A 16,295-nucleotide genomic window follows, 5' to 3' on the forward strand; every position below is an offset into this window, starting at 1 on the left:
CTTTCATGGGAAAGGAAGCCTAGATGGGATTATCTAGTACACCCTGTCCAACTGTGTCTTGAAAAATCTCTAGTGATGAGGACTCTACCATGCCCCTAGAGCAGTTGTTCCAGTGATTGATCTCACTGTAAAAAATTTTTTTTACATTGAGATGAAACCTCTTGCAGTGCAACTTGTACCCACGGCCCCTTGTCTTCTCCATGTGGCTGCTTGTGAAAAGAGAAACTCCATCCTCTCTGTAGTCACCTTTTATGTACTAGAAAACTGTGATGAAGTCCCCCTGAGCCTTCTCCAGAGAGAAAAGACCCAACTCCTACAGTGTTTCTTCATAGGGCAGGTTCTCCAGCCCTTTGATCATCTTTGTGGCCCTTTCCAGTCCATCCATGTCTTTTTTCCAATTGTGGGGACTAAAACTGGACACAGTACTCCAGGTGCAGTGTCTCTCTAACCATGAATTACTGTGAGCTTTTCACATGAGTAAGTTGGGCACAAAACTGGTAAGTATGATGTTCTAAATTTCTTTCATCACAGCTTATGAAACAAGATAAATTAAGTCACTCACTTTCTAGTAAGAGTATCTTTCTTTCTCAAACAAGCACTGTGACTCCATTCTCTTCTGCACAGCTCAATTTCCAGATTTTTATGTCTCATCTGCAGTTCTCTTATCTGCTGCTTCAACTTTTTAAATTGCTTGAGTTGGGCTTCTTTCACTGAAGCGGGCACTGCACCCTTTTCCTTGGCAGCATGAGCTAGTTCTTCATGCCTAGAAGATGTAGAGAGACAGAATAAAGGGAAGTTTCAAGCAACACAAGCACATTATTTTTTAGTACTGTTGATTTAATTTCTTATCAATTTGATTCGAGAAAGTCCAAAGAATCATTGTCGGAAGCAGTGGAAACAGAAATCAATATCTACTTGTCAGTGGAACAGGTAGCAGGAAGGTCTTTTGCAGTTCCAAACTAAGAATGCCACTATTTAGTTGGATGTAGGACCAGGGCTGAATCCCCCTTATACCACTGCAGAAAGTTTAACTTCAATTTATCACAGAACTTTAAGTTTCTGACTAGCACAAACTACAACAGTATTTCACCTAAATATGGGATCTGGGTGACCCTAAAATTAAGTTGGTTTTCTGTTTGACTTTTTTTTTTTTTAAGATGACTCATAGAGAAGCTTTTTTAACAGGTAAACTACTCCATTCAACATCCTCTTTTACCATACTGAAAATATTCTTCACAGTAATTGAACAACTGAAAGACATCTATGACCAAGTGGCCCAAATAAGAGACTGCGGGGATCCATGGAGCAAAAATGTTTTCTTGAATATTTAGTTTTCATTCACAAATTAATTTCCTGAGCCTGCACTCACACCAAAAGAGAGATCAGGTTTAAAGTAAGACAGAAGTGAGTTGTTAGAAAAGACCACCAAATAGTGCCTATAGAAAACTCAAATCTAACAGTAAATAAAAAAGCAGATATGCAAGTAATAGATGTATAATGTTCTCACCCTCTGAAATTGACCTGCATATAAATTTTCAATATATATCCAAAATTTTGAATATAAAGGATTAAAAAAACCCAGAAGGAACCGTAATTGAACTATGAGGAAGTCTTATTTCTTAAGTTTGAACTAGTGATGAATAAAACATAAAAACCTCAATAATACTCTACTATGAATGAGTTGTTTTCTGTCACTATATTCACAATCTGTCCGTAGCTGCTTGAGAAAGTATAAAGTTGTGACTGAACATAACTGGACTTACTGGATTCAAATCAAGTGTGTGAAATATGATACACCAAAACCAGCCACACACTCTAGAAGTGGGATGAACTAAGTTTTTTCGTTATATTTACTGCTTGGAAGAGGTACTCCTTTTTGCAGTAAAAGCAGAAGATACCATTGAACCATTAAAACTTCTAAGATAAAATTTTATTTAAAGTGAGACAGGTTACATGCAGAAAGAATGTAGCAGAATTAACCGGAATCCATGTGACTTAGCAAATATTTCATACAAAGGGTTACCTCCTGCTGCTGCAACAATATATATTACTAGATCAATTAATTCACGTACACCATCCCAAGCTGTTGCTAAACTAAGAGTATGTGAAAAAGAGTAAGTTGAAAGTGTTGTGGAACTGTAGAGTCTATGAAAAGAAGTTTATTTCAATTATAATCAAAACTGTACAATACCAAGCATCTTTCACAGCAACAAAATCATTGAACTGCTTTTCTTTCTCCAGTCTCCAACCAAACATTTCTGCTGTTTGCAGTGATTCTGTTGTTCGTATTCCACCCTCTTTGAGAGCCTCCAGTTCTCTGGTCAGCAGCTTCACCTTAAAAAGGAGGAGAATGAGACTTAAGAATTCTAATGAAAGGCTGATATAACCTTATTTTTTAAGGGCTCCAGAAACAAACAAAATAATATAGAAAGTTGTGAGGTGGGCTTTTTTTGGGGGGTGAGGTTCTTTTATTTGTTTGTGGGTTGGTTTTTTTTTTTTTAATTTGTAAGTAACATTTTTCACCATATAAGCATTAGGTCAACAAAGCACTTAAAAACACCTTCCCCATAACCTATAACCTCTGCTGTTACTTAGATTTCTATTCCCATATTACTGCTAAATATCCATTTTGTAGCCTCTTCCTACACCTATTACCTACATTAACATTAATCCTGCATTAACATTAATCCTTCTTATCTCTGCCTAAAGTTCCTTTTACACAGTTTTTTTATTCAGTGACTTCTTGGCTTCACTAATACATGCGGGAAATGACTGCAGGTGACCTCTCCTTCCCTTGCTTAACACTTCCACCTCCAATTCAGGTGCAAATTTTATATATATATATATATATACACAATATGTTTTGTAAAGAAAGAAAAAGATATAATAGCATCTAGCACACGAGGCCTACTGAGAGCTATTATATTCAGATACAGCTGCAAACAGTATTAGAAACTGAAGCAGTACTAGAGATACCTAATCAAGCACTCAAGTCTGAAAACTGCAAAGATTAAAGGTTTCTTCTGAAGTACTATCAGAGTTATACTGCATATCACAGAGTAAACAGTATGTGCAAATTTACATTTAATAAGTATACATGCAGTTGTAGTTCCTTTATTCATACTGAGTCACAGAATCATTGAATGGTTTGGGTTGGAAGAGACCTTAATGCCCATCCAGTCTCACCCCCCTACCCCGGTCAGGGACATCTTCCACTAGCCCAGGTTGCCCAAACCCCCGTCCAACCTGGCCTTGAACCCTTCCAGGGAGGGGGCAGCCACAGCTTCTCTGGGCAACCTGTGCCAGGGCCTCCCCCCGCTCACAGGGAAGAATTTCTTCCTTAGATCTCATCTAAAGCTGCCCTCTTTGAGTTTAAAACCATTACTCCTCATCCTATCCCTGCACCCCGATCAAGAGTCCCTCTCCAGCTTTCCTGTAGCCCCTTTCAGTACTGGAAGCCCACTACACAGCCTTCCTGGAGCCTTCTCTTCTCCAGCTGAAGAAGCCCAACTCTCTCAGCCTGTCCTCATAAGGGAGGTGTTCCAAGCACCTGGATCATCTTTGTGGCCTCCTCTGGAGTTGCTCCAACAGGTCCATGTCACAGAATCATCTAGGTTGGAAAAGACCTTGAAGATCATCCAGTCCAACCATTAACCTAACATTGACAGTTCCCAACTCCACCAGATCCCTCAGCACTATGTCAACTCTACTCTTAAACACATCCAGGGATGGGGACTCCACCACCTCCCTGGGCAGCCCATTCCAACACCTAACAACCCGTTCTGTAAAGAAATGCTTCCTAATATCTAGTCTAAACCTTCCCTGGCACAATTTGAGGCCATTACCTCTTGTCCTATCGCTTATTACTTGGTTAAAGAGACTCATCCCCAGCTCTCTGCAACCTCCTTTCAGGTAGTTGTAGAGGGCGATGAGGTCTCCCCTCAGCCTCCTCTTCTCCAGACTAAACAACCCCAGTTCCCTCAGCTGCTCCTCATACAACATGTGCTCTAAACCCTTCACCAGCTTCGTTGCCCTTCTTCGGACATGCTCGAGTCATTCAACGTCCTTTTTGTAGTGAGGGGCCCAAAACCGAACCCAGTCATCGATGGGCAGCCTCACCAGTGTCGAGTACAGGCGTAAGATCCCTTCCCTGTCCCTGCTGGCCACGCTATTTCTGACACAAGCCAGGATGCCATTGGCCTTCTTGGCCACCTGGACACACTGCTGGCTCATTATCAATCCCCCCCCAGGTCCCTCTCTGACTGGCAGCTCTCCAGCCACTCCTCCCCAAGCCTGTAGTGCTGCTGGGGGTTGTTGTGTGCCAAGTGCAGCACCCGGCATTTGGCCTTATTGAAACTCCTCCAGTTGGCTTCAGCCCATCGCTCCAGCCTGTCCAGATCTCTCTGCAGAGCCTCCCTACCCTCGAGCCGATCAACACTCCCACCCAACTTGGTGTCATCTGCAAACTTACTGAGGGTGCACTCGATCCCCTTGTCTAGTCATCAATAAAGATGTTAAACAGGAGTGGCCCCAGAACTGAGCCGTGGGGGACACCACTCATGACCGGCCACCAACTGGATTTAACTCCATTCACCACAACCATTTGGGCCCAACCATCCAGCCAGTTTTTTATCCAGCAAAGCGTGTGCCCATCCAAGCCGCGAGCAGCCAGTTTCGCCAGGAGAATGCTGTGGGAAATGGTGTCAAAGGCCTTACTGAAGTCAAGGTAAACAACATCCACAGCCTTTCCCTCATCCAGTAAGCAGGTCGCCCTGTCGTAGAAGGAGATCGGGTTTGTCAAGCAGGACCTGCCTTTCATAAACCCATGCTGACGAGGCCTGATCCCTTGGTTGTCCATTATATGACTTTTAATGTCCTTCTTATGTTGGGGGCCCCAGAGCTGAACAAGGTACTGCAGGTAGGGTCGCATGAGAGCCAACAGCAGTTGGTCATTCAATCTTTATAGTCAAGACCACAGTAAGAGAAAATGGTTTTAGGTCCATTACTACAGTGGTGTCCTTTAAAGAAGGCCCAAGACAAGGCAAGAAAACAAAATGAGAAACTAAACGCCAGTTGTGTCAATCAAGATGCAGGAGTCCATGGATACCAGTAATGGCCAGGCAACCTTTTGCTACCCTAATAAGCCTTTGGCAAGGTAAAGTCTGTAGGCAGAAGTCATTTATTTAATTACACAAAAATCAACACAGTTGGAAAAAGCCGGCAATCTTTTAGGCATACAAGCCCTCTTTCTGACAGCCCAATGCTATCAGTTGGTTTAATGCGAGGGGTTTTTTTCCCCCCTCTATCTATACACTTTGGTTTGTTGAATTATCAAGCAATCAGTTAAACCACCATGAAGCAAGTGAACACAGGCACGAGAGGACCATCCAAGTAATGTTGGATGATGATTAGCAAAGACTGCACATGCAGCGAATACAAATTTTAGAAAAGCGAACTCCTCCTTACTAGCCTTAGAAGGGTGAGACAGGCCTTTCAAAGACCTATATATAGTTTCTGGTTGTGTAGGAAAAACCCCGGTCACTATGAATGAAATTGAGATGCATACCACAAATACCCCTGCTTCTGGTGTGAAATTCCTCTGAATAACTTGCAATGTTACTTCAGAGTCCAACGCACAGAAATTAAAGACACCAGTGAAGACACCACTGAAGAAGTGTGAAACTCATTCTTCACAACAGCTATGTTTCATACATGTATGAAAAACTGTTCATAAGGAAGCCATGGATTATCCAGAAATTAAACTGCTGCAGTGAGTGGCCATTCAGGTGCCTAGATTGTATTAAAAGTCTTTACGAGATACTACTTCCAGAAGTTCAATTGATAAATCACAATTGAAATTTGAAAACAAGAGGATGATGTCACAAGGGATTTTGGCTAATTGATGCAATATCATTTGTTAGGTTAAGGGAAATGACTGCAAAGAGACCCAATGCCAAGCATGTAAATGTGCTTCTTTAGTTGCAAGTCATAAACAATGGAGATACCACACCGGAGGAAAAAAAAAGTTCCAAGATATAGCGTGCATTAAATGATATGCCCTTATGCTTGCCGAACAACAGTTATCCAGCTTTATCATTACAGTTTAACCACACAACACAATTTCTAAATCAAGCCAGTTATTAAGTATTGTTCAAGTGAGAAGTGCTCATACTCCTTTGGGTAGGTTCATAATCTGCCTTTGGGGAGGTAAAAGACTCCTGGATGACAGGTTATTTCAGCAGGACTACTATACTGAGGGCAACGAGATTTGGACTGGCAGGTGTTGGGTGCAATATGTAATTGCCTAACAATCTCTTTCACCACTTCCATTTATATTATATATTGGTTTGGTTGACAGGTCAAAAAGGAATCATTCTAATTCTAACAATTAAACACATTCATATGTAAATAATTAAAAGTCATTTTAATATCAAATACATTTTGTACAAAAACAAAGAAGGAAGGTTTTGTTGTTCTTTAAAGTTTGTAATATAGAGGTGTGTAATGCCCCCCTAAGCTATCACAGTTGAAGGTCAAATTTCACTATTAGTAAGATTATGCTTTTACAATGAAATGACAGCAATATAGGAGGCAGAAGGGGGAAAAAAAAAAGCACCTTGTAATTAGGAGTACGACAAACAATGTACATTTACTTATCTTGCTTAAGGCTGCCTCTACTTTCTAGATGCTGACCTTTCCTGCGGTTTCAAGGTTAACAAATTTAGCAGTGTGCTGTCTACATAAAATAATCTTACACAATCTCAGATTGCTAAACACATTCTTAACAGTTCCTTACAAGGGGCAGCTGCCAGACAAGCAACAGCTACTACACAAGTAGTGCATAATTTTCTGAACCATCATTACAAATCTCACCAATTTAGACAAAAAAAGGCAAAAAATTAAAAGCTTATACAACTACAGCAGTGTTAAATTCTAATAAAAAAAGAAAATTGAAAAAAGGATTGCTAGATGGCACTAGAGCAACACAACATTGCTTCTCTGTATTCTTATACCTGTTTCTGACAAGGGAGCTCTCCTTCCAGTTCTTGGGTTTTTCTCTCCATGTGTTGTTTCAGGTTCATATACTCCTCATGCTGTTGATCTATGTGACTGTTCCTAGAGCTATAAACAAAAATGAAACAAATTTCCATTAAAACACATCTCTGGTGACCTAATGAGGCATACATATGTAGAAGTTTTTGAACAGTAACACATAACACATACAGGCTGCGTGATGAGTGGATTGAGAGCAGCCCCAAGGAGAAGGACTTGGGGGTATTAGCGGATGGAAAACTGCCTGTGAGCCAGCAACGTGTGTTCTGAGCTCAGAAAGCCACCCGTGTGCTGGGCTGCACCCAGAGCAGTGTGGGCAGCAGGGCGAGGGGGGGGATTCTCCCCCTCTGCTCCACTCTCGGGAGACCCCCCTGCAGTGCTGGGTCCAGCTCTGGGGACACCAACAGCAGAAGGACACGGACCTGCTCCACGAAGATGCTCGGGCGGCTGGAGCACCCCCGCTGTGAGGACAGGCTGAGAGAGTCGGGGGGTTCAGCTGGAGAAGAGAAGGCTCCAGGGAGACCTTAGAGCGGCCTCCCAGGACTGAAAGGGGCTACAGGAAAGGGGGGAGGGACTCTTGATCAGGGGGGTGTAGGGATAGGATGAGCGGGAACGGGTCTAAACTCAAAGAGGGCAGATTTAGATGAGATCTAAGGAAGAAATTCTCCCCTGTGAGCGGGGGGAGGCCCTGGCACAGGCTGCCCAGAGAAGCTGTGGCTGCCCCCTCCCTGGAAGGGTTCAAGGCCAGGTTGGACGGGGGTTTGGGCAACCTGGGCTAGTGGAAGATGTCCCTGACCGGGGCAGGGGGGTTAGAACTAGATGATCTTTAAGGTCCCTTCCAACCCAAACCATTCTGTGATTCTATAAATACAAGATGCTATAATTTTCTAAAGAAACAGTCACTATAATATTTTTTCTCATGCCAGTTGAAACCAGTTATAACAGTATATGCCATTTCTCAAAACTATACTTCAAAAGTTAGCTGCATACAAAATATTGAGGATCCACTGAAATGTAGTGCAAGACTTCCACTTAAGTATAAGTTCCTCCTCCACCCATAAATTTCTGTTAATAAGAAGAAATTGCAAAACAAGGGTTGCCCATCAGAAATCTGAACTTTTAAATACATTTAAAAATAGAAGTAGCTCTGTATCTTTTCTTCTCCTCCCCCCAGTATTTTTATTTGCTACAAGCAAAAAAGTTTCTCTGAGATACAGTGGAAGAATACCAGTAAGGCCAGCATTTCAAACCAATTTGAAGAGCTGATACTGCTACCATGACCACTCAGTTCTGTAACGACACACTGAACCTTTTCAAGCTTTGGATTCATCCCTGCAAGATTCAACAGGCTTGGTGCAGTCTGTTACATGGCCAAACAGACCTGGATTGATACCGTGCAGTTCTGCAACCTTCTGATTATTTCAACTCTGTATTGGTTATTTTATGCAGCTGAATGACCACTGCATTTGGTTAGATAAGGTTGATCATATAATAACTATGTAGACAGAACCACAAACTAGAACTGGATAATCACAAACCCCTAAATGTATATTCACTTTCATATTCTGCCAGATTTTGCTTTTAAATTTACACTTCACCTGAATTACTCTGAATCCTATAGTCAACACTTGTGCACATAAAGGAAGTCTAACAGAAGTGTTGTCTCAGTGTAGTCTAGACAGGCACTTTTACACATCCCTTGTTCATCCCACAACTCTCCAGGGCAGGGCAGATCAGAATAATAATTGCTGTACTGCTCAGAGATCAGTATCCAGCTCAGCCTGGCAAAGAGGCAATGCTGGGTGTAAAAGACTCAAACTCCTCCTTCCATTCCCAAAGGATACGCTCTATACAAAATTCCTGAACTGGCTTTAAATAAATTTGCATATGCTCCAGAACCACAGTACTATCAATCAGTTAATGGCCTTTGAGGAATTACAGATCACTCCTAATAACTAAAAAAAAGTATTTAAAGCTTATCCAGCCATCTCTACATTATAAATGCAGCATGACCCAGAACACTTTACAGCAGTTACCATTTTAAACACAGAATAATCCCAAAGATACTGCTATATCTGAAGACAGTAGTTATATTAAACAAGAGCAATGGACAGACAGATATCAAGAAATAAGCGTTTATACTCCCCCTCCCCACAAGGTTTAGAAGTCTATAAAGAATAATAAAAATTAGTGAGAATGGCCAAACTAAACACGTGCATTGCTTTAGCTATCTTCATCTTTTAATTGGTTGTATTAGTCATAAATATTGGTCCTGTGACTGGATTTGCCCCAACAAGACTTCTGTCCTTCACAGAGGTCTATCAGAGAAGGTGGGACAAAATGTATTTAAGAGTGCACAAACCCAACTCCTATCATATGATTAGCTTGCAATGGCTTGAAATAGTTGAAAGGCTGAACCATTTGTGTGGAATCCATAGCACAGTACAGCAACTAATGTCTAGTAGCCTTAGATAATATTATTGACAACGGTTGATACCATTATCAATTGTCTCCTCACATACACAGAAGACAAGTGCATCTTGATATAACACACAGGAGACATATCACAACACTTTCAGATTCATTTCATTTCCCAGAGGTGTTTCAGCACCCGAGGAAAAAGCATTCCCTTCTGACAAATCTGCTCCCCACACTATGTTTCCCTTATAATTATACCATCTCCACCCAGTTATATCATCTCCCCAACATGCACCCTTATGTAGGGACACGCTGTATGTTTAAAAGCATCCTCACTTTCACTTAATACTATCCTTTTCTCTAAAACATTGCCAGAAATCAGTCAAGTCACTGTGGAAACCAAGATATAGGAGGTGTAAAAATAGCCCAAGTAACTTCTTTTAGTCCTCACTCTGTTCACGTTCTAGGTGTTCCTGTCAGAATAGATAATCATATCTCCGTGCTCAAAGTGCTCTCTAACATCTGTGAATGATGTTACTGATTTATCCCAATCCAAATATGTCCTAAATGTCTCTTTTCCTGCATACTATTCAAGCATCTCACCTGCAAAACCATTCCAGCTCTGATTTACGTTCTTCAATATGTCATCGATAGCAATAATGAAGTTTGTGTCTTTTTCTTCTTTCCTTGACAAGCATTTGCTCCACTTTACCCAGCTGTACTCTAAGATCACTAATCTCTGCCTGTTTAGCATTTTCAGATGTTTTCAGATGAATGACTGTGACATCATAGCGTTCTAACTTTTTATCTCTCTCTTCTAGGTTATAGACTAAATCTTCTTTCAATTTGTTAAATTGTTCATGCATGTCTTGGAGCTGCTTTTTGACATCTTGCAGCATTTTCTTCTGACACAGGAACTGGCAAGCATGTTGCTCTTTCCCTTCTTTTTCTTTCCACTGAAGGAGATCATTCTCCATGTGAAACACTACTATAAATCTGAAACAGGAGCTGAGAGAAGACAGTTAAGACTGATAGCTAATGGAAATCAAGTATCTTGTCACTCCCAAATTACTGCATAGCTGATAATTAATTACCAGTAAATTTTAAATTTAAATTGTAAAGTTTCCTGGACCATCAGGCATTGGCCACTTCTAGAAGCAGAATTTGCTTTTATTTATAGTACTGCATTGTCCAGGGGTAAGACTTTCCAAATCAGTTATGAAATGACACTAAATTTTGGGGTGGGAAAACATAATTTTCTCCTCTCTTTATACAGATTGAAAATAGAGGCATAAAAAGATTGAGTCACTGTAAGCTGCATGCACATTTCTCTTTTCTTGAAGACATTTATGACAAGTCAAGTCACAGTCCAGCCTTCTCTTATATCAATAATACCAACTGCTGTGTCCTATTTCTCTTGTCCTCCCACAATTACTCACGGGACTACAAAGCTGCTGTTCTGTCCACAGTTAAGTCCACCTTGAAGTTACTTTTCAGAAAAGCCAACAGGGATGAGAAAACACCTGTATTTCAGTATCATATTAACTGTATCTTTAAAACTAAAAAGGAAAATAAACAACATAGAGATTGTGCTTTCACTGGTAAAACCCTTTACCTGCTTCACTTCCATCTCTTGCTATTGTTTATTCTCCATATTTGCCTCATATCTAAGATAAACTCTGTAGAAGAAGAAAACATTATTTCTAAGCACCATGGTTGCTTTAAAAAAAAAAAAAAAAAGGTAGTTTCTGCTCAGATACAGCTTCTCTCACTGTACAGTATTATTCTGTGTCAGTGGTTACAGATAATCGCATCTGGATAAGCACAGGGATGCAGAGAACAAATCAGACAAGCATGCCTTTCAAATAGTGGCTCTTTAATCTCTTTAAACGAGATTTCCAGATCAGCAAACATGATGCAGTATCTTTATGCTAAAGGTTGCCACAATTTAAACAACATTTTTCTTCACAAACAAAACTACACAACTCTAATTCTCCAGGATTAAAAAATTAGTTTCTGATCGTTGGACATGACAAGTAGAAAAAAAAAAAACAAACCTCAAGCTTGCTTTTCCCAGGTACACTGAATAACAAACACTGCTAGAGGACACAATGATCTGGTGGTCTTTCAACTCTGCTGGCCTAGATTTCACATTTATTCCCAAGGCAATTAAAATTATGTTTTCTCTTCATATTCTATGTCTCATTGGCAAATCACGCTACCTTGTAGAAAATGGTATAAGTAGTATCTTCTTCATTTGGGTAAGCAGAAATAGGTATTTTTTGTCACAGTCACTGTTGTGGGTATTCAGGAACAGTACTGCCTCCCTGCCTGTAATACGCAATGCTAAGAAAAATTTGTTCTTTCTATATGTTCCTTTCAGCTACTTTGCTCCAAATGCATCTGATGGCTACCACAGCTAAAAATATTAACGAAATCTGACTTCTTTTCCCCCTTCACCCCAATCATAAATACACTAAAGATAAAAAATGCCTATTGAGATGCTTTCTGGACTCAAGGCACTGAAAGAAACTATGCTCAGTCTATACCCATTAAGGTATCAAAACACTTTTGCAAGTGCCTTTTAAAAACCTGGCGTATGCTTCATTGGCTAAAATTAGCAATGCATTATTAGACAAGACCTTTGTGTAAGAAATCAAAAACAAGACCACAGCTCCAGCCTATTACTTCCTTGAAATCATCAAACTGAAGTCACAACTTCTCTTAGAAACAGGTGGTTAAGAAAAATGATACTTCTTTTACAATCTCTCTCTACAATTATCTTAAAATTAAAAGGCACCACACAGTTCCCTATAAAAACAACTCTCCTCCCTATCTCCATATATCTCACTTAAATTAATGGCACTGGCAAACTGAAAGTGGTATCCTGAGGTGAATTTCGGATATATATAACATAGGAATCACTCATATTGTATAAAAATATGAACGAGCCTTCCTGTAATTTTAAAATATTACTTTCTATCAAAGAGCTCTATTTCCTAGAAATGCAATTTAATAGGGGAGAAGCGAGCCTCTTGTCTTTGATAGCAGCAGTACTTATAATTGCAAGTGAGTTTCAGTAAGGACCATAATGGAAATAACAGTGTAATTTTAAATATAAATTGCACCAATTGCCTGGATATCTTACAGCAAAAGAAGAACAGTAAACCTATACATGATGACATATAAATAAGAGACAACATCTTAAAACAAGCACAGCTTACCCGTACAACCTAAACAGCAAAAATACCCATTACAATCCAACCACTTCAAGCTCATCCAGAAAGAAGTGATTGATAGGTACTCCTACTCCCCAACACGAGAGCCTAATGGGACTCGTATCAGCCTCTTCACCAAAGGAAAATGATGGCTTGGCTGTAAATCACACCCAGCTGAATGTGGCTGGCATATCTGATTCAGTGGAGATTTTGTAACTGTTACTACTAAAATGCTACTTCAACAGCAAGAAGTTAGATGCCATGTTTGAGCCAGTCACTTTTCAACCAAATAAGGAGAACAAGGTGATGCTGAAGAACATTTCAAACTAATACTTGAGAACCTTCAGACTTCCATACAACCCCTATTTGTCAGAGGTATAAAGCTTCAAAATTTTGTTCAAAGCATAAAGAAGCTGTACTTGCTTCTCTCTTCCTTGCTATCCTTATATCCTTATCGTACCAAGAATAAGATGTGCATAACAGACTGGCAGAGCTAATAAACCAGGATTGCTTCTCTTCCTTTGAAAACTACAGAAAAGAGGATGAGAAAGAAAATGCTACACAGCCAATACATCAGGTATCTCTAGCCACAGCTGTTTTCCTTGATGAAGCAGAACCAAGACCACCTGAGTATTAGCACAGCTGTTTCACTATGTGCTGCAAGTCATGAGACAAGCAATCAGCACAGGTCACAGCTACACTGTGTTGTGCCATAGCACTGCTGCAAAAAAGAGAAGAGGAAATCACGTCAACACAGTTCCAAGAAAAAAATTATGACAATCTGTGATACAAGCTAGCGTCACTTGTGTGCTGTCTCCTTCTTTACTGCTAGTACTTGGTTTACTCTTTACAAGTAAGGTTAGACATATAAAACAGCAAATACACATCATGCATTATACAATCTGATCAGAACAGATAAAATACAGCAGAAGGTGGGGGATAGGGTAAGGACCTGTAACATGTAAGAGAAACCTGGGATGTAAGGTGCTGAGCAGGGGCACACCTCTGGCAAAGTATGAGGTGGGCTATGCTGTGGGGTACATGATAGCCTGATGCCAGGCTCTGCCATCATGCAGGACAGACAAGAGTAGGAGGCATAAGGGATTGCATAAGTAAAATACAAGGTATGGTGGGAAGAAACAATTGCCCCTGGGACTGAGAAATGGATACATCTTCTAGAGTGTCCAGGAATGTAAACAGAGGGAAACACACCATGAAGAACACTGAAACTGAGTCCCTAGAGCAAGTATCCTCAGGGATGACAGGAAGGGACAGCCACATGGAGGGAAGAAGGGAATGCTACTGGCAAGCCAGGGATCAAGTACCCTGCAGAAATTTGTACACCTTAAGTGCAGAGAGGGAGAGACATAATCCAGCGTGAGTGAAAGAAAACACTGCCAGTGGAACAGCCAGCAGACAGGAAGCAGGTTCCAGGAGGAGAGGCGACAAGTCCCATGGAGGGCCCAGAGGGTCAGATGCTCTGAGGCGTAAGAGCAGATAGCAGGCAGCCGAGGTCAAGGCCCTTAGAGGAAGGCAGTGGAGAGGAGCTCACGGTAGCCGAAGATAATGCCTGGGACCCCGAGGCAGCACACAGAGCGCGCTTCGTAGCAGGCAAGATGCAGAAAGACAGCGGGCCCCCGGAGAGAGAACAGGGAGCAAGACGCACGGGCGCCGCATCGAGAGCTCTGAAGGACGAGCTGCGGCACATCGGCACACCGGCGCGCTGTGCAGCCGCGGTGCTTCCCGCTGGCGCCCGCGCAGTAGCCGCGGCCCGGCCCGGCCCGCCGCGCGGGGCCGCGTCCCTCGGCAAAGGCGGCGGACGGCGCCCGGCCGGGAGGCGGGCCCGTCTCCATGGGAACGGCGGCCGCCGCCAGCCCCGGGCGGGCCCCGTGGCGGGCAGCGCCGGCGCCCAATGAGCGCTCTGCCGGCCCCGCCCGCCCCGCCCCCGGCGCGCGCCGGCCCCGCCCGCTCGCCCCAGACGCGCCACTTCCCCCGCGGCGGCGCGTCTCGCTCTGCAACTCCGCGGCTCTGGCTGCCTCTCACTGTAGCCGCTTCCAGCGCAGATCACACTCTTTCGCGTACTTCCCCCATTTTACCCTCGCCGTTAACATACCGCAGCCTCTCCTCCGCATTGATTGTGTCAGCATGTGCGCACTCCTCTGTAGCCCCGGTCTCTTTTAATAACACCCCCGTCTCCCAAAACACCGCTAACAGTTGTTTCATACTCTCATTGTTCACCTGTCTTCCTATAAATTTCGTTTATCAGACTAGTATTAAACAATTATTCCCTAGTGCAGATCAGGAAGGAGTGTTCTGGCCCATTTCAAGAACAGCTGTTGGGAATCGGAGCAAACAGGGAACCAACTTCCCATCCTCTCTTCACTCCCACCGCATCACATGAAAAACTTTAAAAAGCTTGTAAAAGAAGCTCAGGCCAACTGCAACACGAGGTCGTGCAGCACAGATAAAGAAGTTCTGCTACCAAGGCATTTAATTATTAAAAAATGTATCTATCAACTAAACCAGACTATACTGTCTACGTGAGACTGAGGACGTAACGCATGAACAGGATGTAAAGCATCATTTTCCCTTAGTCACTCTAGATGACTCGCTTGTCTGGAAGTCATGAGGCAAGTTTCCTGTAATGGTCTCTCACTTTTTCGTGTTTCTGGACTACACAAACAGCTTTGCCAGATGAGAGACCTTTCAGAAACCTGAATGTTGCATGAATTATACGTGCAGTACACTAATTTAAAGAAAATAGAATATTAGCAGCAGTTCTTACATATCTTTCCTTAGGTCATCAGAGGAGAAGTGTATCTCCTAACCCCATGTCACCTAGAGAAAGGAGGGGTTTATTTTCATCAGTAACTATTATTGAACACTAGAATCAGAACTAATAATTTGACTTTTGAAATAAATCTGAGTTTCATCTAGCTACATGAAGTCTATCTACATATCATTTCAGAATACTGCAATTATTAAAGGGATTTAGTTCATTTGTTTATATGAACCACCTCTGGTTTAAAACACCACAGTGAAATCTGGCCTCAAATGATTTTACAGATCTGAGCACACAAAAATTATGGTGCAAGTCCCAACATAATTTATACTCTGCAGTGGGCCTCTCAAAGCACTCATCAGAATCAATACATAGTAGGCAAATGTCTAAATCCATATACCATGCTGACTTAAGTCTTACCCCAGAGTTGCCTAACCTATCAACCACATTATCTTTTGCAACCCTTCCTCACCCCCCCGCTCCTTTCAAATTAGCTGTCATTTTCTCCAAGGTACCTCCAGACAGTCCCTAGTCACGTAGTTAAATGCACGTTGGTTCCTCAAATGACTAACTGTTGGCTTCTAGTGATTCAATAGTGCCCGAAATGGGTAAATTTTAATCTTAATGGTGAGTCAAAAAGATTGCAGTCTACACAACATGGATTTTGGCATCAGTGTAGAAAACCTGTATATACCTAAACTAAATGCAGAAAAATGTCCTGGTTCCATAGATGGACATGAAAGAAAACCTTTTTCCCCTTTAGCAAAAATGAACAAGAATTTAGAAGAGAGAGACAGATTTTCTGTTCTTACCAAACACTAGCG

General features: G+C 41.8%; 1 protein-coding gene across 1 annotated transcript in view; it reads right to left on the bottom strand.

The window, feature by feature from the left end:
* The window catches only part of CCDC57 (coiled-coil domain containing 57), a 53,381-nt gene that overhangs the window by 31,217 nt on the left and 5,869 nt on the right, over nt 1–16,295 (bottom strand). The window contains exons 4-6 of the mRNA XM_074847249.1: nt 7,014–7,122; nt 2,192–2,334; nt 563–763 (exon numbers count right to left, since the gene is read on the bottom strand). Of these exons, the coding sequence (XP_074703350.1) occupies nt 563–763; nt 2,192–2,334; nt 7,014–7,122 (453 nt within the window). The remainder of the gene's footprint in view (nt 1–562; nt 764–2,191; nt 2,335–7,013; nt 7,123–16,295) is intronic.

This window comes from Strix aluco, chromosome 21 (genome assembly GCF_031877795.1).
Source record: "Strix aluco isolate bStrAlu1 chromosome 21, bStrAlu1.hap1, whole genome shotgun sequence".
In the NCBI taxonomy this organism is placed as follows: domain Eukaryota; kingdom Metazoa; phylum Chordata; class Aves; order Strigiformes; family Strigidae; genus Strix; species Strix aluco.